This window comes from Plectrocnemia conspersa, unplaced genomic scaffold (assembly GCF_051122295.1).
Source record: "Plectrocnemia conspersa isolate PC_06_02 unplaced genomic scaffold, ASM5112229v1 ptg000013l, whole genome shotgun sequence".
In the NCBI taxonomy this organism is placed as follows: Eukaryota; Metazoa; Arthropoda; class Insecta; order Trichoptera; family Polycentropodidae; genus Plectrocnemia; species Plectrocnemia conspersa.
Genome location: NW_028277177.1, coordinates 24,585,430 through 24,599,646, shown reverse-complemented (window position 1 = coordinate 24,599,646; position 14,217 = coordinate 24,585,430). Strand labels below are relative to the sequence as shown.

The window sequence follows — 14,217 nt, the reverse complement described above, 5'->3', positions numbered from 1 at the left end:
ATATTATTAAACCAGTGCACCTGGCCGAGTTTTTTTATTGTAATTATATTTAGCATGGAAAATAACTGAACAAGTCGCATAAATAACGCGAATCAGTTCTTATGCTTGGCGTTATGCATAAATAATGTGCGCACGTGTGTGCTTACGATGTATACAAGCTTTTTGTGCAAAGCTCGCCTTATAAGGAACAAAGCTCTGTCTGGCACCACATAATAGCGTTTTTAAACTTTGGAAAACTGCAAAAGATTGCACACAATAATCATTTTGTGAGTATTTTTGCCTTCTTTTTTTAAATAATTATTAAACAGTGCAGCCGTATTATTATTTTATAAATGTATACTGTCAAACGTAATACACATTGGAATTATATTTATTTATCCAACGCGTATTACGCTCTATGTGTTTCTTTAGAATAATATTTGTTTTGCTAATATTATAAAATATATAAAAATATAACTTGGATAAAATTGTAGACAAACCAACTTGTATATTTTATATATGGTATTACCACTTGAACTTTCATAATATAGTTAGTTCTATATTAGGTCGGTAAATTGAGAGTAAACACTATTTCGAACTTCGTAAATTTAGTTTATTGAGTTATTAATCAAACTTCTAAAACTTTGGAATTGTTGTACTCTAAGCTTAATCTAAAATTTACTCCATTTAAAAATAATTATGTTATAAGTACCAAAGACTTATTATTGTACGCTGTTGGTTTAAATGTAAAACTCATTATATTTTAATGAAAAAATCTCCTCGAAATATCTTATACATAATAAGGCTTCATACAAAGTTTTTTAATGAAAAAAATTGCTATCGGCGTTTTAAATTAAAAAAATATTATTTACCTATAATAAAACTAATGTTAATTATTTTTATTTTTACAGATGCGCGAACTAAATCATGAACAACGATGCATCATATCCTGGCAATAAAAGAGTTAAAGGTAATAATTTTACAAATCACCTTCTTCATTGTGTAAGATTGAGCTATGTTCTATTCCGAGAATAACACTTTCAATCCCTTTTCTTGTAATTAAAAAAATGTGTAATAAATCTCAGAAATTCACTTCATTGAGAAATCGTTCGAAAAACATTATAATTTACCATTTACCTCTCTGCTTCCATAACTCTTCAATAAGAGTTTCGCCACTGTAATTTTTATTCATCTCATCTCCCCAATTTCTCGCGCGAAAGCCGCCACTTAAGCGTCATTAGCGGCGTGCGAATTTTTTCTCACATAATAAATTTTCGCGAACGGGTTATCGCCGGTCATTATCGTCGTTCGATGCTCGCCTTTTCTACACACAATGCATATAATAATGGCGCTTAATCATAATGCATTTGTACGTTATTGTGTACGTGCGCGTGTTTGTGTGTCCATAGCAATCGTGTATCTGTGAATTGCGACAAAAAAGTTCATGGACTTATCATTAAAATAAGTATTCACTACCTTCTCTACACTATCCATTCCCGCAAAATGTAATAGAATCAGTCGTCACCATATCCTTCTATTGCAGTATTGGTTTTCCAATGGGACGGACATCTTTCGCATCTAACGCTAAATAAAATCAACGATAACAACAAAAGACTGTTTATCACAAAACTATTTACGAAGAAAATTCAACGTCACTAAAATAACAAAAAACAATAATTTTATAAAAATATGTTATTTTCCTTTACACATCTAAAATATATCATATGTAAAATTTAATAAATATTTTTATTGTAAATATTGTCAAAACATATTGTATTCTGTCAAAATTAATTAAAATTTAAAACATATCCTAACCACCAGTGAACATACGTGTACCGGAACATTCGCGCAGTGAATAAATACAGTTTCATTCGCTCGTTACCGAGCGTTCCCACTGCTACGGCGCCGACACGATTTTATTGCTTTTGCCGTGAATTTTTGGCTTCTGAGAAGTGATAATTGTTTTTGCGCCCTCCTATTGATCAAAATTCGGTTTGATTACACTTCAACAAATGCTCTCATATCAAAAGTCCATAATAATATAAGTGTAATATCGAAGTGCAGACTAATTATGGAGCAATATGCGAGATGTGACGTCTCTCAGGCTTAGTTTGTATTTTAGGCTTTAACTCATGAAAGTTCTAAACCCATAATTAATTTTATAACTTTCTTTAGGTCATGTTAAGTTTGGAGCTCAACAACAAATGTACGTTTTGCAACTGTCAAATTGAGTTTCATCGACATTTCAGAGCCGCATGTAATTTCACTAGCGCCTATCAGTTAAATTATATTTTCGCTAGTATAAATATATATCTACTGGTGAAAATGTATTTGTACTTTGCTATTGAATATAAAACTTTTTTTAAAAATGCACATTCACTATAACATTTATACATCGCATGTAAATAATTATTGGTAAGTATGTAAATGTACATATATATTACTATGTATGAAAAAGTTGAAATCATATAATTTTATTAGCACCTATCAATTAAATTATATTTCCACTAATAAAAATATATCTACTGGTGAAAATGTATTACGATAGGGTTTCACTAAAATGATATATTTTTAAAATATTTTCGGGATATTTTTTTTTTGTTTTATTTGGAGGATAGTCCGAAAATTTCTAGTTTAGAGTCATTACAGCTTTTTCCAGGTAGGGGGGAGGGGCAAAAGTTGGTCTATCAATGGTCGTTTTCTTTAATATTAAGATATCATAAAGATTCATAGTATTACAATAAATGACATGCATTTTTCTGGCCAAATTCAAGGGGAGAAAAATGCACTCATCTGCCTCCCCCCCCCCCTACTACAAATGAAGTCCCTGGCTCATGTCTGTTAAAATGCTTTGTTGTGGTCTGCAAAATACTTCTTGCTCTATAAAGCGTTGTATTATGTTTCTCGTCATTAAATGAATCACTTGCTTTTTTGTAAATGTTGAGTCCTTATTAACTTTTTACGTTGAGGAGGAAGTCAAATATTGATCAATCCACCTCGCAAAAATACTTAACTCCAAATCTTTTAAATCCGCTAATAGAAGATGCTCATAACATCTACCTTAAACCTTGATTCTTCGATCTATAAATTAATGTTTTATTCAGTGATAGCAGTTCCGTCTCTTACATCGCATTTTAAAATTATTTAGAGTTGTAAGTAGATTTTTGATCACTGCATGTTCTTTCATTTCTATTCTTTTCATTTTTGCAATAGTAACAAAAATAATGGACTATGGTAATATTTTGCCGATCTACGACGACAGTTCGCATAACCTAAAAAAAAAATTGTGTATCAGGTAGTGACGTTTTTCTTTTTCTCTCGTACATATAGAGAGACATTTTGGCAGAGGATGGTTTAGAGATCTCCTGGTGATATTGTCTAAGAAACTGTATTGACTTTTTTAAATTGCTACATGTGAATATGTTATAATGGTGAATTATGATAGTTTGGCAGATCGTTAGTGACAAGTGATAATTAGACACAGATTGGGCCGCTGCAATAGTATTTTTTAATTATATAGTTATCGCATATGATACGAATGATCGGCGGACGAGGCCCCGCCGGCCGTCGCGTTCCGTCATGGTCTACCAAAGAATGTATGTTGCCCTTACCGCCATCACGTCAGTGCTACCAGAATGCCACCTACTTTTATGGTCAAATAAATCGGGGCCCCCACAGTAGTATTTCTAAAAAAAATTAATTCAATTTTTAATCAAACAAAAGTTAAAATATCAAAGTTATTAAACAACTACGATATTAAATTGAATATTAACACTTGTGTCGCGATTGAAGCCCAGTCCGCGAACTTTTGTGTCGCGCCTTATACATAGAATTACGTACCTGAGCACAACTCAACCTCGCTGCTCAGGTAAGGAAAGATTGCCGTGGGTTGCCGAGCGGCGTCGAGGCCAGGTGTTCGGTTCGATTCTCGGAAACGGCCCAGTCCGCGAATTCCAACCGGCGGATTTCACCGAGATATAACATCATCACCATAAAGAATCTGGTCAACAAACTGTTGAGCCCTCCCCTCCCCTCATCCCCCCCGCTACCTCCTCTTCCTCTTGTTCTTTCTACCATTATTCGGTACCACCGCTATCTGTATTCGCGTAACGCGTTGTACGTTACGTTATTGTAAATACGCTTTTAATTTCACCAATGATAAAGTTTTTTTTTAATTTAATTACATTATGCATTACAAAATAAAGCCATATTTTTTATGAATGAACAAATTTTAACAGAGCATATACATATTTTATCAGTGCTTTAGATATAAAAATAAAAAAAACCGGACCTTAGACAATTTATGTATAATTTAAAGTAAATATTCTGATTACCTAACTTATGACGGTATTTAATAAAAGCAATGGTTCCCACAAGCAGGCCTGCCGAGAGGGAACATATTCCTGGGGTCCGTTCTCCTTTGGACATTAGAAAAATCATAGCAAGAATATATGTATAAAAAAAGTAAAAACCGACCTCAAATAATGAATCTGAACTAAACTACAGTGATTTGAGATGTATGTATTGATGTATTTCAGGTATAAGTTCCTTCAGGCCTTTTTATAGATACAACAAATAAAAGGAGCGGAACATTGCCTTCAAAAACACCCACTTTCTAGGTAGTACTTTCAAAATAAATTATTATTTAAAGGGACAGTAGTTTTTTAACGCGGCTACATTTAGTTTCATGTGGTTATTCCTAAAAGAAAATCTAGAAAAAAATAGTCTCGAATCTATCCCGAAAATATTTTTCAAAACATGTCATTTCAGTAAAATCATAACGGAATATAATTTCACCAGTAGATATATATTTTTACCGGTGAAAATATATGATGTGAATACAATTATATGATTTCAACTTTTCTATATTTAGTAACATATATATTTACATAATTATTATTATTTATTTACATTCGATGGATAATGTTACACAGTAAATGTGAATTTTTTGGTAAAGTTGTATTTTCACTAATGAAGTCAGTAGATATATATTTCTACTAGCGAAAATATAATTTATTTGATATGCTGCTCTAAAATGACTATGAAGCTCAATTTGCCATTTGCAAAACGTTCATTTACTGTTCAAACCCAAACCTAACTTAATGAAATTTATAAAACTAATTATAGTAACTTTCATTAGGTCAAGTCCAAAATAAAAACTTAGCCAACTCAAATAAGAGGAAGAATAATACTGGCAGATATCGCATCTCACATATTGCTTCATGGTTTGTCTGCATTTCGATATTACGCTATGTTTAAAAATATGACAGCGTACCGTGAGATACATTTTCGCTCGCTCGCATTTAAAGTGACGGGAGTGAGTGAGAGATAAGGGTGTGCGTTACGTGCGTTCCGCACGCCCACTTCTTCTCACCCACTTCGTCTCGAATGTATCTCCCCGTACGCGCCTGATCCTTACCGATATTACTATGGACTTCTAATATAAGAGGGGTGATCAAATTATATTAAAATCGAATTTTGGTCAATAGGAGAGCGTAAAAACAATTATCGCTTCTCAGAAGGCAGAAATTCACGTCAAAAGCAATAAAATCGTGTCGGCGCAGTCGCAGTGGGAACGCTCGGTAACGAGCGTTCCCACTGCGATGGCGACGGCACGATTTTATTGCTTTTGACGTGGATTTTTGACTTCTGAGAAGGGATAATTGTTTTTTGTGCTCTCCTATTGGGCAAAATTCGGTTTAGATGTACTTTATTCGATTCTCATTCGTAATATTGTTATAAAAAGTCTTAATATAATCGCTTAATAATCGAGCGTTTTCACCGCGATGGCACGATTTTATTGCTTTTCTCCTGGTTAGAAATGCATTATATGGCAACACTGAGCAGCAAAGAAAACGCTTTTAACTATCAGGTCAATATTATGAGTAGATGTTTTTAATGCCTAATTAAAATATTTCGCATAAAATATATCGTAACGGTGGCTCATTTTTATATTCATTTATAGCATAGAAGGGTTAACTCGTACCTATTATTATTTATTCAAGAAATTATATTATTTAAAAAAATATATAAAATTCCATTTTTGTCATGAGGCCCGGAATCATTGTTTTCCCATGTTCCGGATTCGCTCTCGGCGGCTCAGTCCACAAGTTCAGCCATATATGTAGCTGAATATTTCTACTACATTCCCGCACTTAATTTAATTACATTAACTATGAAAAAGTATAATTTACATTTTCAAAGATGGATTATAAGAGAGTAGATAAAAATAATACAATACTATTACCTAATGTTATTCTCAACATATATCGAGATTATTATCTATGAAACGCACAAAAACGATTATGGTATGAAATGTTTTTAGCTTAATTCTTATTTATCAAATAAATGATTTCAAAACATGTTTATAGTGAATAATACAGAATACAGTGTAATAATATAATCTATACAACATAAAAAACACAGAATCTTTGGAATATGTATGTATAATTGAATATGTAGAGTAGCACCATTAACTATTTAAATCGATATTTTACCTGTTGTTCATTCAACAATAGCTCTCAGCTTTCATTATTTTTTCTTCTGCGAAACAAAGAATGCACGTTTGTCATTAACGTGCAAATTTTCTACTTACGTGCGTTTACCGTAACACATGTACGTCAAACGTACATGCCTACTGCCGCTTTCATTTGTATTCACGCGCGACAGCTTCTCTCTGTCAAGGTTGCGCGATTAATCATTAACATGCGCGTAATCGATTATTGGAACGTGTCTGTATGAATGGATTTTAACCCTTTGAACTCAGATAGTGAATTTATGAGACTTTCGTGCGAAGTGTACTTGTATTCATTCATTTACAAGCATCTGAAAAATATCCATTAAACTTTTTATATAATGTTTAGTAACCAACATAGATTGCAAATGATTATACTAGTCACACATTCCCGGAGAACAGATCCAAACATCTTGGAAGCTTTACTGTTTTATTTTCTATATGCTGATGGAATATTTAATCTGTGGTATAAAGTTTGTGATGCGAATTGCTAGGCTAATAATGTACTCGCATTAATTCTTGGATATGATTCACTAGGTTCACGTATAAACGTTTATCTAATCAAACAGTTCTACAAAGACATCACGCGTTGTTCTTTTATACTCACATAGCTACAGTTTTTTTGCTTCGGAACACGCTCATACGATGCACTTACGCATATTGTTTTGATTATAAATATACCGTTTGCTATTGTAAAAAATAACTAATATTACTAATTCGGGCGGGTGACTGTATACTTATTTTACGAATAACGTTCTAAATATCCATTCGCCTCTATAATTACTATATAAATATCCGATTTTAATGTATTTCTTGTAAGTACGTAATTACGTTTTTACATTTCTTAGAAGCATAAATTCTTGATGTTGTTCCATTAGTATGAAATGCCAGTTTGTTTTTACTACAGGCTATCAACAATAATGTATAAATAACTTAAGAATGAAACATATCAAATGTTTATTATTTTATCTTTATTTACGCAAAATGTATGAATAGTGAAATTAATGATAATTTAAAATCAACTCACTTTTAATCAGTTTTTTTTAATAATTTATGGTACACAATAATGAGCTGAATAAATAAATTATATTAAGATTTCTTGAAATCTTTAATTTCGGCTTAATGAATATTCTTTACATGGTATATTCATACATGTTTTAAATATTTATATACTGCGTGTTTTCCCGACCGACGGAAACTCCTATTTTATATTTAAACTATTTGGAATTCCAACTAATAATACATGTAAGTAATCATCGTGGTATAATTATTGGTATTTCTCTTCATTCTTGCATAAATCGATATTTTTACGCGCTACCTACTATATTTTTTATACTTCAATGTCATGCAAATGTATACATATTGTATGCGTATACATTATATCAACTCGATAACGCAATGAAATTAATTCTCTCTAATGATTTGTTATCTCATCATATGAATTACACTTTCTGGAGTTAATATTTCGAAGATTCTCTGTAAAACGGCTTGGCATCTTCGTGATTCGACATGACCCACTTTCGAGAATTTCGCAAACTGCAAACTGCGAAATCTAAGTGGATTTAATAAATAAGTTTAGCTATATTTCAGTTAATTGTAAATCACTGAAATAATACACACGTAATCCCAAAAAGTTTTTCATTCTTGATAATATTAGAGACACTCTTTTTTTATTAATTGATTACTTACTTACCAGTTTTCAACCTCGTTTTCTTCTATTTACTTGAGAGAAGCGTTAATCAATAATCAATCTATCGTGAAATATGAATTAATGCACCGACTATAAAGTTAAATCATGTACAATTATGAACCGATTTACGAATTAATGGTTAATCCGGAATAGCCGATTGTTCCTTCTCGAGATAACTTCGTTCAAGTGAACTTTCAAATCGCAGCCAAATCCAAAGAGTCGTAGAGATATGTCTGTAACAGTTCTCAGCTCGAAGGTCTCATTTAAAAAAAAATGTGTATTTGCTACAGACCGAATCAGCTTACTCTTGAGGTCGGTCGACGAGAATATTAATTTTTCGTCAACCGACTAGTGGTGGATCTTATCTCGATCAAATAGTAGATGTGTAACTCGCAGTCTGTGAGTCCCGGATTTGCTTATTTTGTATGAGAAATTATGACTTTCGTCAACATTTTTGAGCATTATTGCCTTTTTTATTAAGATTTTGGTTCTTAGCCATTTTTGTGCTACAGTATTTTTCGTACTACACGAACCTAATACCAGGGGTTTATATTTTATAATAAAAGTGAAAAACACTTTTTTTATAAAATATAAACCAGCAATATAACAATAATAAAAATATATTTTCGGCATTTTTTATATATCACTCTATCATCAACAGATATGTCATTCAGGAGGGGACAAATGGGGGCATTCCCCCCCTCCTTGAATTTGGCCAAAAAATACTGACTGGCCAATTTTTACCCCCCTTCCCCACAAAAAAAAACAGAATCTATCGCAAAAATGTTTAAAAAAATTTCAGTGTAATCATATCAAAATACATTTTCACGGGTAGATACATGTTTTTACCAGTGAAAATATATTTTATCTGGCACGTGAGTGTCAAAATTAAATGATTTCAACTTTTCCATATATACATTTAAATGTATAAATATTACAGTGAATGTGTATTTTTCAGTGAAGTTATATTTTCATTAGTGAAGTCTAAATACATTGTCTTGTAATATTATTTCACAGTGTAAGCAACAGATTTTGTAAATGCTCCGTATGTGGCTCTTGGCATTATGGTCGCGTAGCGGCTTAGCCCCGTATGTGGCGCATGGCATTAGAGCAGTTAAATAGGTGTTCAATTCGAAATTTTATGGTATTCACGCGATTTCGTCTCCCTTGTGGGTTAAAGATTTTACAACCCGAATTTTGTAGTAAAATAATCCATTACTTTGAGAATTTCGGTTTAGGTTAATTAAATTTAATTGTATTCATAAAGACAATTAATCGCACTTTCTCTTATACGCCCGTAGACGAAGGATCAAATTTATATGGGAAAATGCTGCTTCGCTCAATTCAATAATATTATATGATATTTAAAATCAGTGATTCTCAATCGTTGGTCCACACCGAAGCTAAAAGGAAAATTGTTAGGCCTTTATGTTTGAATATTAATAGACCTTTAAGATTGCCATTCAAGATCGTTGCATCAATCACAAATATCACTAACTTCATAACCAACCACGCTATGTGAAACAACTTCCTCAGCAGCTAATAAGCTTAAATATTAGTTTGTGCTTTGGAAAATCACATATGCTGCTTCTGACATCATACATTGAAAATGTATATTTTAAATTAATTTTATTTATTACTATAGTATATTACTTTTACTTATTTTCTATGTTTAGTATTTTTATATACATATGACACGTTCATATGATGGAAAAAATCCTACTGTTCTGCAGTTTTCTGAAATTAGCTAAATGTTATGAGATACAAAACTGAATCATAACTAATACAGTCAAAGTTCTGAACCTTATTAAATTTTGTCTTTCTTTTGATTGTTATTGTTTGATCGAGTATTGAGTCTTATAATATGATACGTAAAGTATATCTCTATATATTATAGTATGAATCATTAGTTTACTTCCGTTATGTAATTAACCTTTAACGGTTCATCGCTTGTATCGAGGCCTTTTTTCGCACAAGTATAAAGTCTATGATGAGATAAATGTGCATATGTATGTTGCGTCGGCGTTGATGACCTCATGTTCATGATCCCCATAACTCGTACCAATGCGGAAAACTCGAACTGAAGGAAAAACTTACATACGTTTTCGTATTTTTTGTCACAAAAGTATGCCTATAAATAATAATTGTTAAATTGCAGACACAATTTTTAAACCGGCTCGTTTCCACACGCGGAAACGCGTCGGCCGGAGATTCTCGGAATGAAATCTCGACACTCCACTCACTACAGTGTAATCGTGGAAAGCCATTTATGTACGTCGTTGTGAAATGCCGCTTGTGTGTATATATTGTAACCATTTGCGGTTAACCCACGATCCTGTTGGTTACTGCTGCTATACGAACACAACTTTGTAATATCTTTATCCGAATCGTCGATAATTCGCTCTGAGAAACCTTCAGTTCGTATAATCTCCCTGGAAGATCGAGCGCGGATGTTGCGCGAGAGCGTAATCTCGAAAGATATCTCGATTCTCGACGAGGGGCGTTGGCCGTTCTCGATTCGACGACCTTCCTCTTCGTTTAACCGGTCGTTGTCTAAATTAAGCTCGCCTTGTTAGTGACTCGCTCCATTGGATACTTTATGGCCCTTTTCGATTCCCCTCTGAAAAGATGCGAACTCTTGAATGAATATGTTCGAAATAGAAGGGAGTGAAACTTTTAGACATTTCTCCATTGGGAAATTTAGTAAACTTAAGATTACTTATGTACCATATGAATTCCACGTTTAACCATATATAAAGTCATACAAATGATTTGTAGTCGACGTCTCGAGAATGTCAGAATTGAGCTTGTAATACGATCATTTTTTTAGTCTTATCGTTTTTAAATAAATAATAACTAAATTAGTGAATTCTGTGATAATTTTTATTCATGGAAATAATTGTAAAAAAAATAGTTAACAAACAGAGATTTCTAAGAACAGAATATTTCTTATCTACGACAAAAAAATCAACAGTGCGTGCAGATTAGATAAAAATGCGTGGTATAGGCATATGATTTTTTTAATATTTGTGTTGTATGTACGCCCTTAGTCTGTAATCCCTTTTTGGTGGGCACAATGTACGTTTCGTTCAAGAATAAACCAAACCGCGAAGCCTTGTGCCACTCAATCTCGGCAGAACTACTCGAAAACCGGTTCTAGGCAGTTTCTTGGAATAGCAATTTGCATTTTGCGATTAAAGGCTGTTGAATTTATTGTTCTGTGCAACTTTCATTATTGCCTCGAGTGCCCGCAGTGCGAAAACGTGAGGCTATAACTATAACACATTGTATGGTTTTACTCGTACTTTAATCCCACAACTCGGCGTATCTATGTACATAATAATATAGTAATGCCTGTTGTGTAATATCGAAAATTAAGGAAAAAATATGCTCATCCAAAACATTCTTATCTAAATTTAGGAAATCTAAGAAAAATAGCACCCTAAGCATGCTATGGACTGTCTCTAATTTACTTATTTAATTCGAATAGTAAGAGTATCAATTGTATCACTCACTAATCTAATCCACATGAATCTCCGATTTTTTCAAATCGATTAATCACGGAATAATAATCTATATATACTATGTGTATATTATATGTGTTTTTTTAGATTAACATGTGTGTCATTTTGTATGTTTTTGACGGAATTTAACACGGAGAGCTTTGGGATATAGAGCTTTTGTATCGTGCCTTTTCTCTCTCTCTCTCTCTGCATCGGGCGAGATGATCCCAACATCGTAGGTCAAAACAAGAAAGATGAAAGAGATTATCCGAATTCGAATATTCACAAAATATTCGTTTATACTATCTCAAATGAAATTTAAAAAAAAATTGTAGACACAGGTAGTCGTTTTTTCTCTCAGTATACCCGAGTGACTAGTGCCGAAAACATGGAAAACGTGGAATTGAATCAGTCGATTTGCCAAGATTCAATATGACTGAAAATAATACTTACGACGGGAAGCATCATAAGATTCCTCTATCGAGCTCGACGATATACCGTTACATTCTAATTAGAATCCACTACTATTTGCCTCTCAGCCATACATAGTTGGGGTTTTACTAACACCTTTCCGATCTAGGTGGTGTTGGTTTTACCCTGCGCTTCTGAAGAAATATTTACCATTTCATTTTTATGATATAATAATGCTCTTTTCTTATAATAAATACAAATATTTTATTGCTTTTGTAAACAACAATTAGTAGGAGCACATTAATAGTGACTAATAATTTTATTTATTGAAAAGATCGTTGAAATTCTGCGCAAAATTAAAACATTCTTTACATTATGCTTGGAACACGTGCATCATTTATTTATTTATTTTAAATTTTCCATTGTAACCTGACAGGCATTGTCATTTCCTATATGAGTTTGCTTCCAAAAGCTTTAAAAAAAAATCATATTTACCGCATATGAATAAGGTTATATTTGGCTACTATTTCTGAAAAACTGCTTTCCAATCTATGTATGTAAATATTATAAGAATGGCCTTCCTATTTATTTATCTATTCTCATGAATGATGAAACAATAATAATTATTATTTTTTTAAATAAAATAAATACAATAGCACTATATTTACAGTATTTTCCTTGTTTTATTAGGGATTGTAGCGCTGAGGTATACAAGTGTTCTTGGGATTTGTGGGTTCCTGTTGCATTCTAAGACTGTTTGTTAATATTTTGCGTGGAGAGGTAATATATTAAGTATTTTAATTTAGGTCAATGATATTCTCAGTTTCAATTCCATTCATTATCTCCGCGTATTAAACTGTAGTGTATACTATTACCTTAAGGTTAAATCAGTGTATTTTACTTTGCCTAATGAACGTTTAATTTATTTATTCTATTCGTCGAAATCCTATCATCTTGTATACATAATCTTTGTTCCGTTTGAGTTTTCATTTTCACACAGAATATAAACGAGTTTCATGTTTCTTTGAAACCTGAGGTAAAATCGTATTATTGCGCTTTATAAAGCTCACAGATACTACTACATTATAATATATTTATAACTGTACTGAACTAGGGTTTATTTACCACCACTGCAATAATCATTTACGGCTTAAAATAAGCTCAACTTATTTACAAAATAAGTAAATTAATGTCGTTATTACCATTATTTTGATTGGACAATTTAATTCTTTTTTTTAATAAGCAATATTAAGAACTAGTAGCATAAAGCTAAATAAAATTAAATCATACGTGTATAATAAAAGTAACTATCATTTTATCACTAACCTACTAGTTAAATTATTGACAGCTGTTGCCAAATATCCATTTTTATTTTATTTTATGTGGTTTTATTACATGTCTTAGGATTTTTCATTACGCATTCTTCACTTGCGTGTCATTCTTTAGTCACCTATTATACATATATACATATTTTCGGTTTTCCCAATCAAGATTGTAATGACAACTACAGTAATTTTAAATTAAAACCAGTCAAAAAATTACGTCACCGATCGAAGATCGAGATAATGATCTGATCGTTAATTTTTGGACCTGTTCCGTTGCTATGTCATAGCTTTTAACATAGTTAAAAATAATTTTCCTTGTCCTAAAAACATATTTTCTGCACTTTTTTTGATATCGTGTACACTGAAAACAGTGAGTGAAAAAATGACATATGTCGATATTTTAAACAGTTAATGACTAAAAATAAATTCGATAATTGATCAGCTTGATTTTTAATTTTTATATTGACACCATGACGCCATCGGTTCTCCGCAGATTCTCGTTTTTGGTGCTATGCGACTCTAAAAAAACGTAGAAGGATATTACTTCGAAAAAAGGATTGACAGCCGTTGAAATAGTGACGCACGTGGATTCGAGAATTTCTCGACAAACCACAACTCAATTTTTTATTTTATTTTTATAACGAAGCTGTTTAGTCATCGCGTTATCGGAGCGGATTCCCTCAGAGGTGATTCACGAATTGGGTAATACGTATGTCAGACGAGGAATTCCTAGACTAGTTTTTGACCAAGATGTTCCTTCATTACTTTTTCCGCGTTCCGATATTTTTTTATAAT

At 32.3% G+C, this 14,217-nt stretch overlaps 1 protein-coding gene across 2 annotated transcripts in view; it reads left to right on the top strand.

Moving 5' to 3' along the window:
* LOC148227667 (suppressor of cytokine signaling 2-like) overlaps positions 1-14,217 on the top strand; it is a 54,237-nt gene that overhangs the window by 17,779 nt on the left and 22,241 nt on the right. For both annotated transcript variants that reach the window (XM_088201145.1, XM_088201144.1), the window contains exon 2: positions 891-949. In XM_088201145.1, coding sequence (XP_088057271.1) covers positions 907-949 — 43 coding nt within the window. In that variant the 5' untranslated portion in view covers positions 891-906. The remainder of the gene's footprint in view (positions 1-890; positions 950-14,217) is intronic.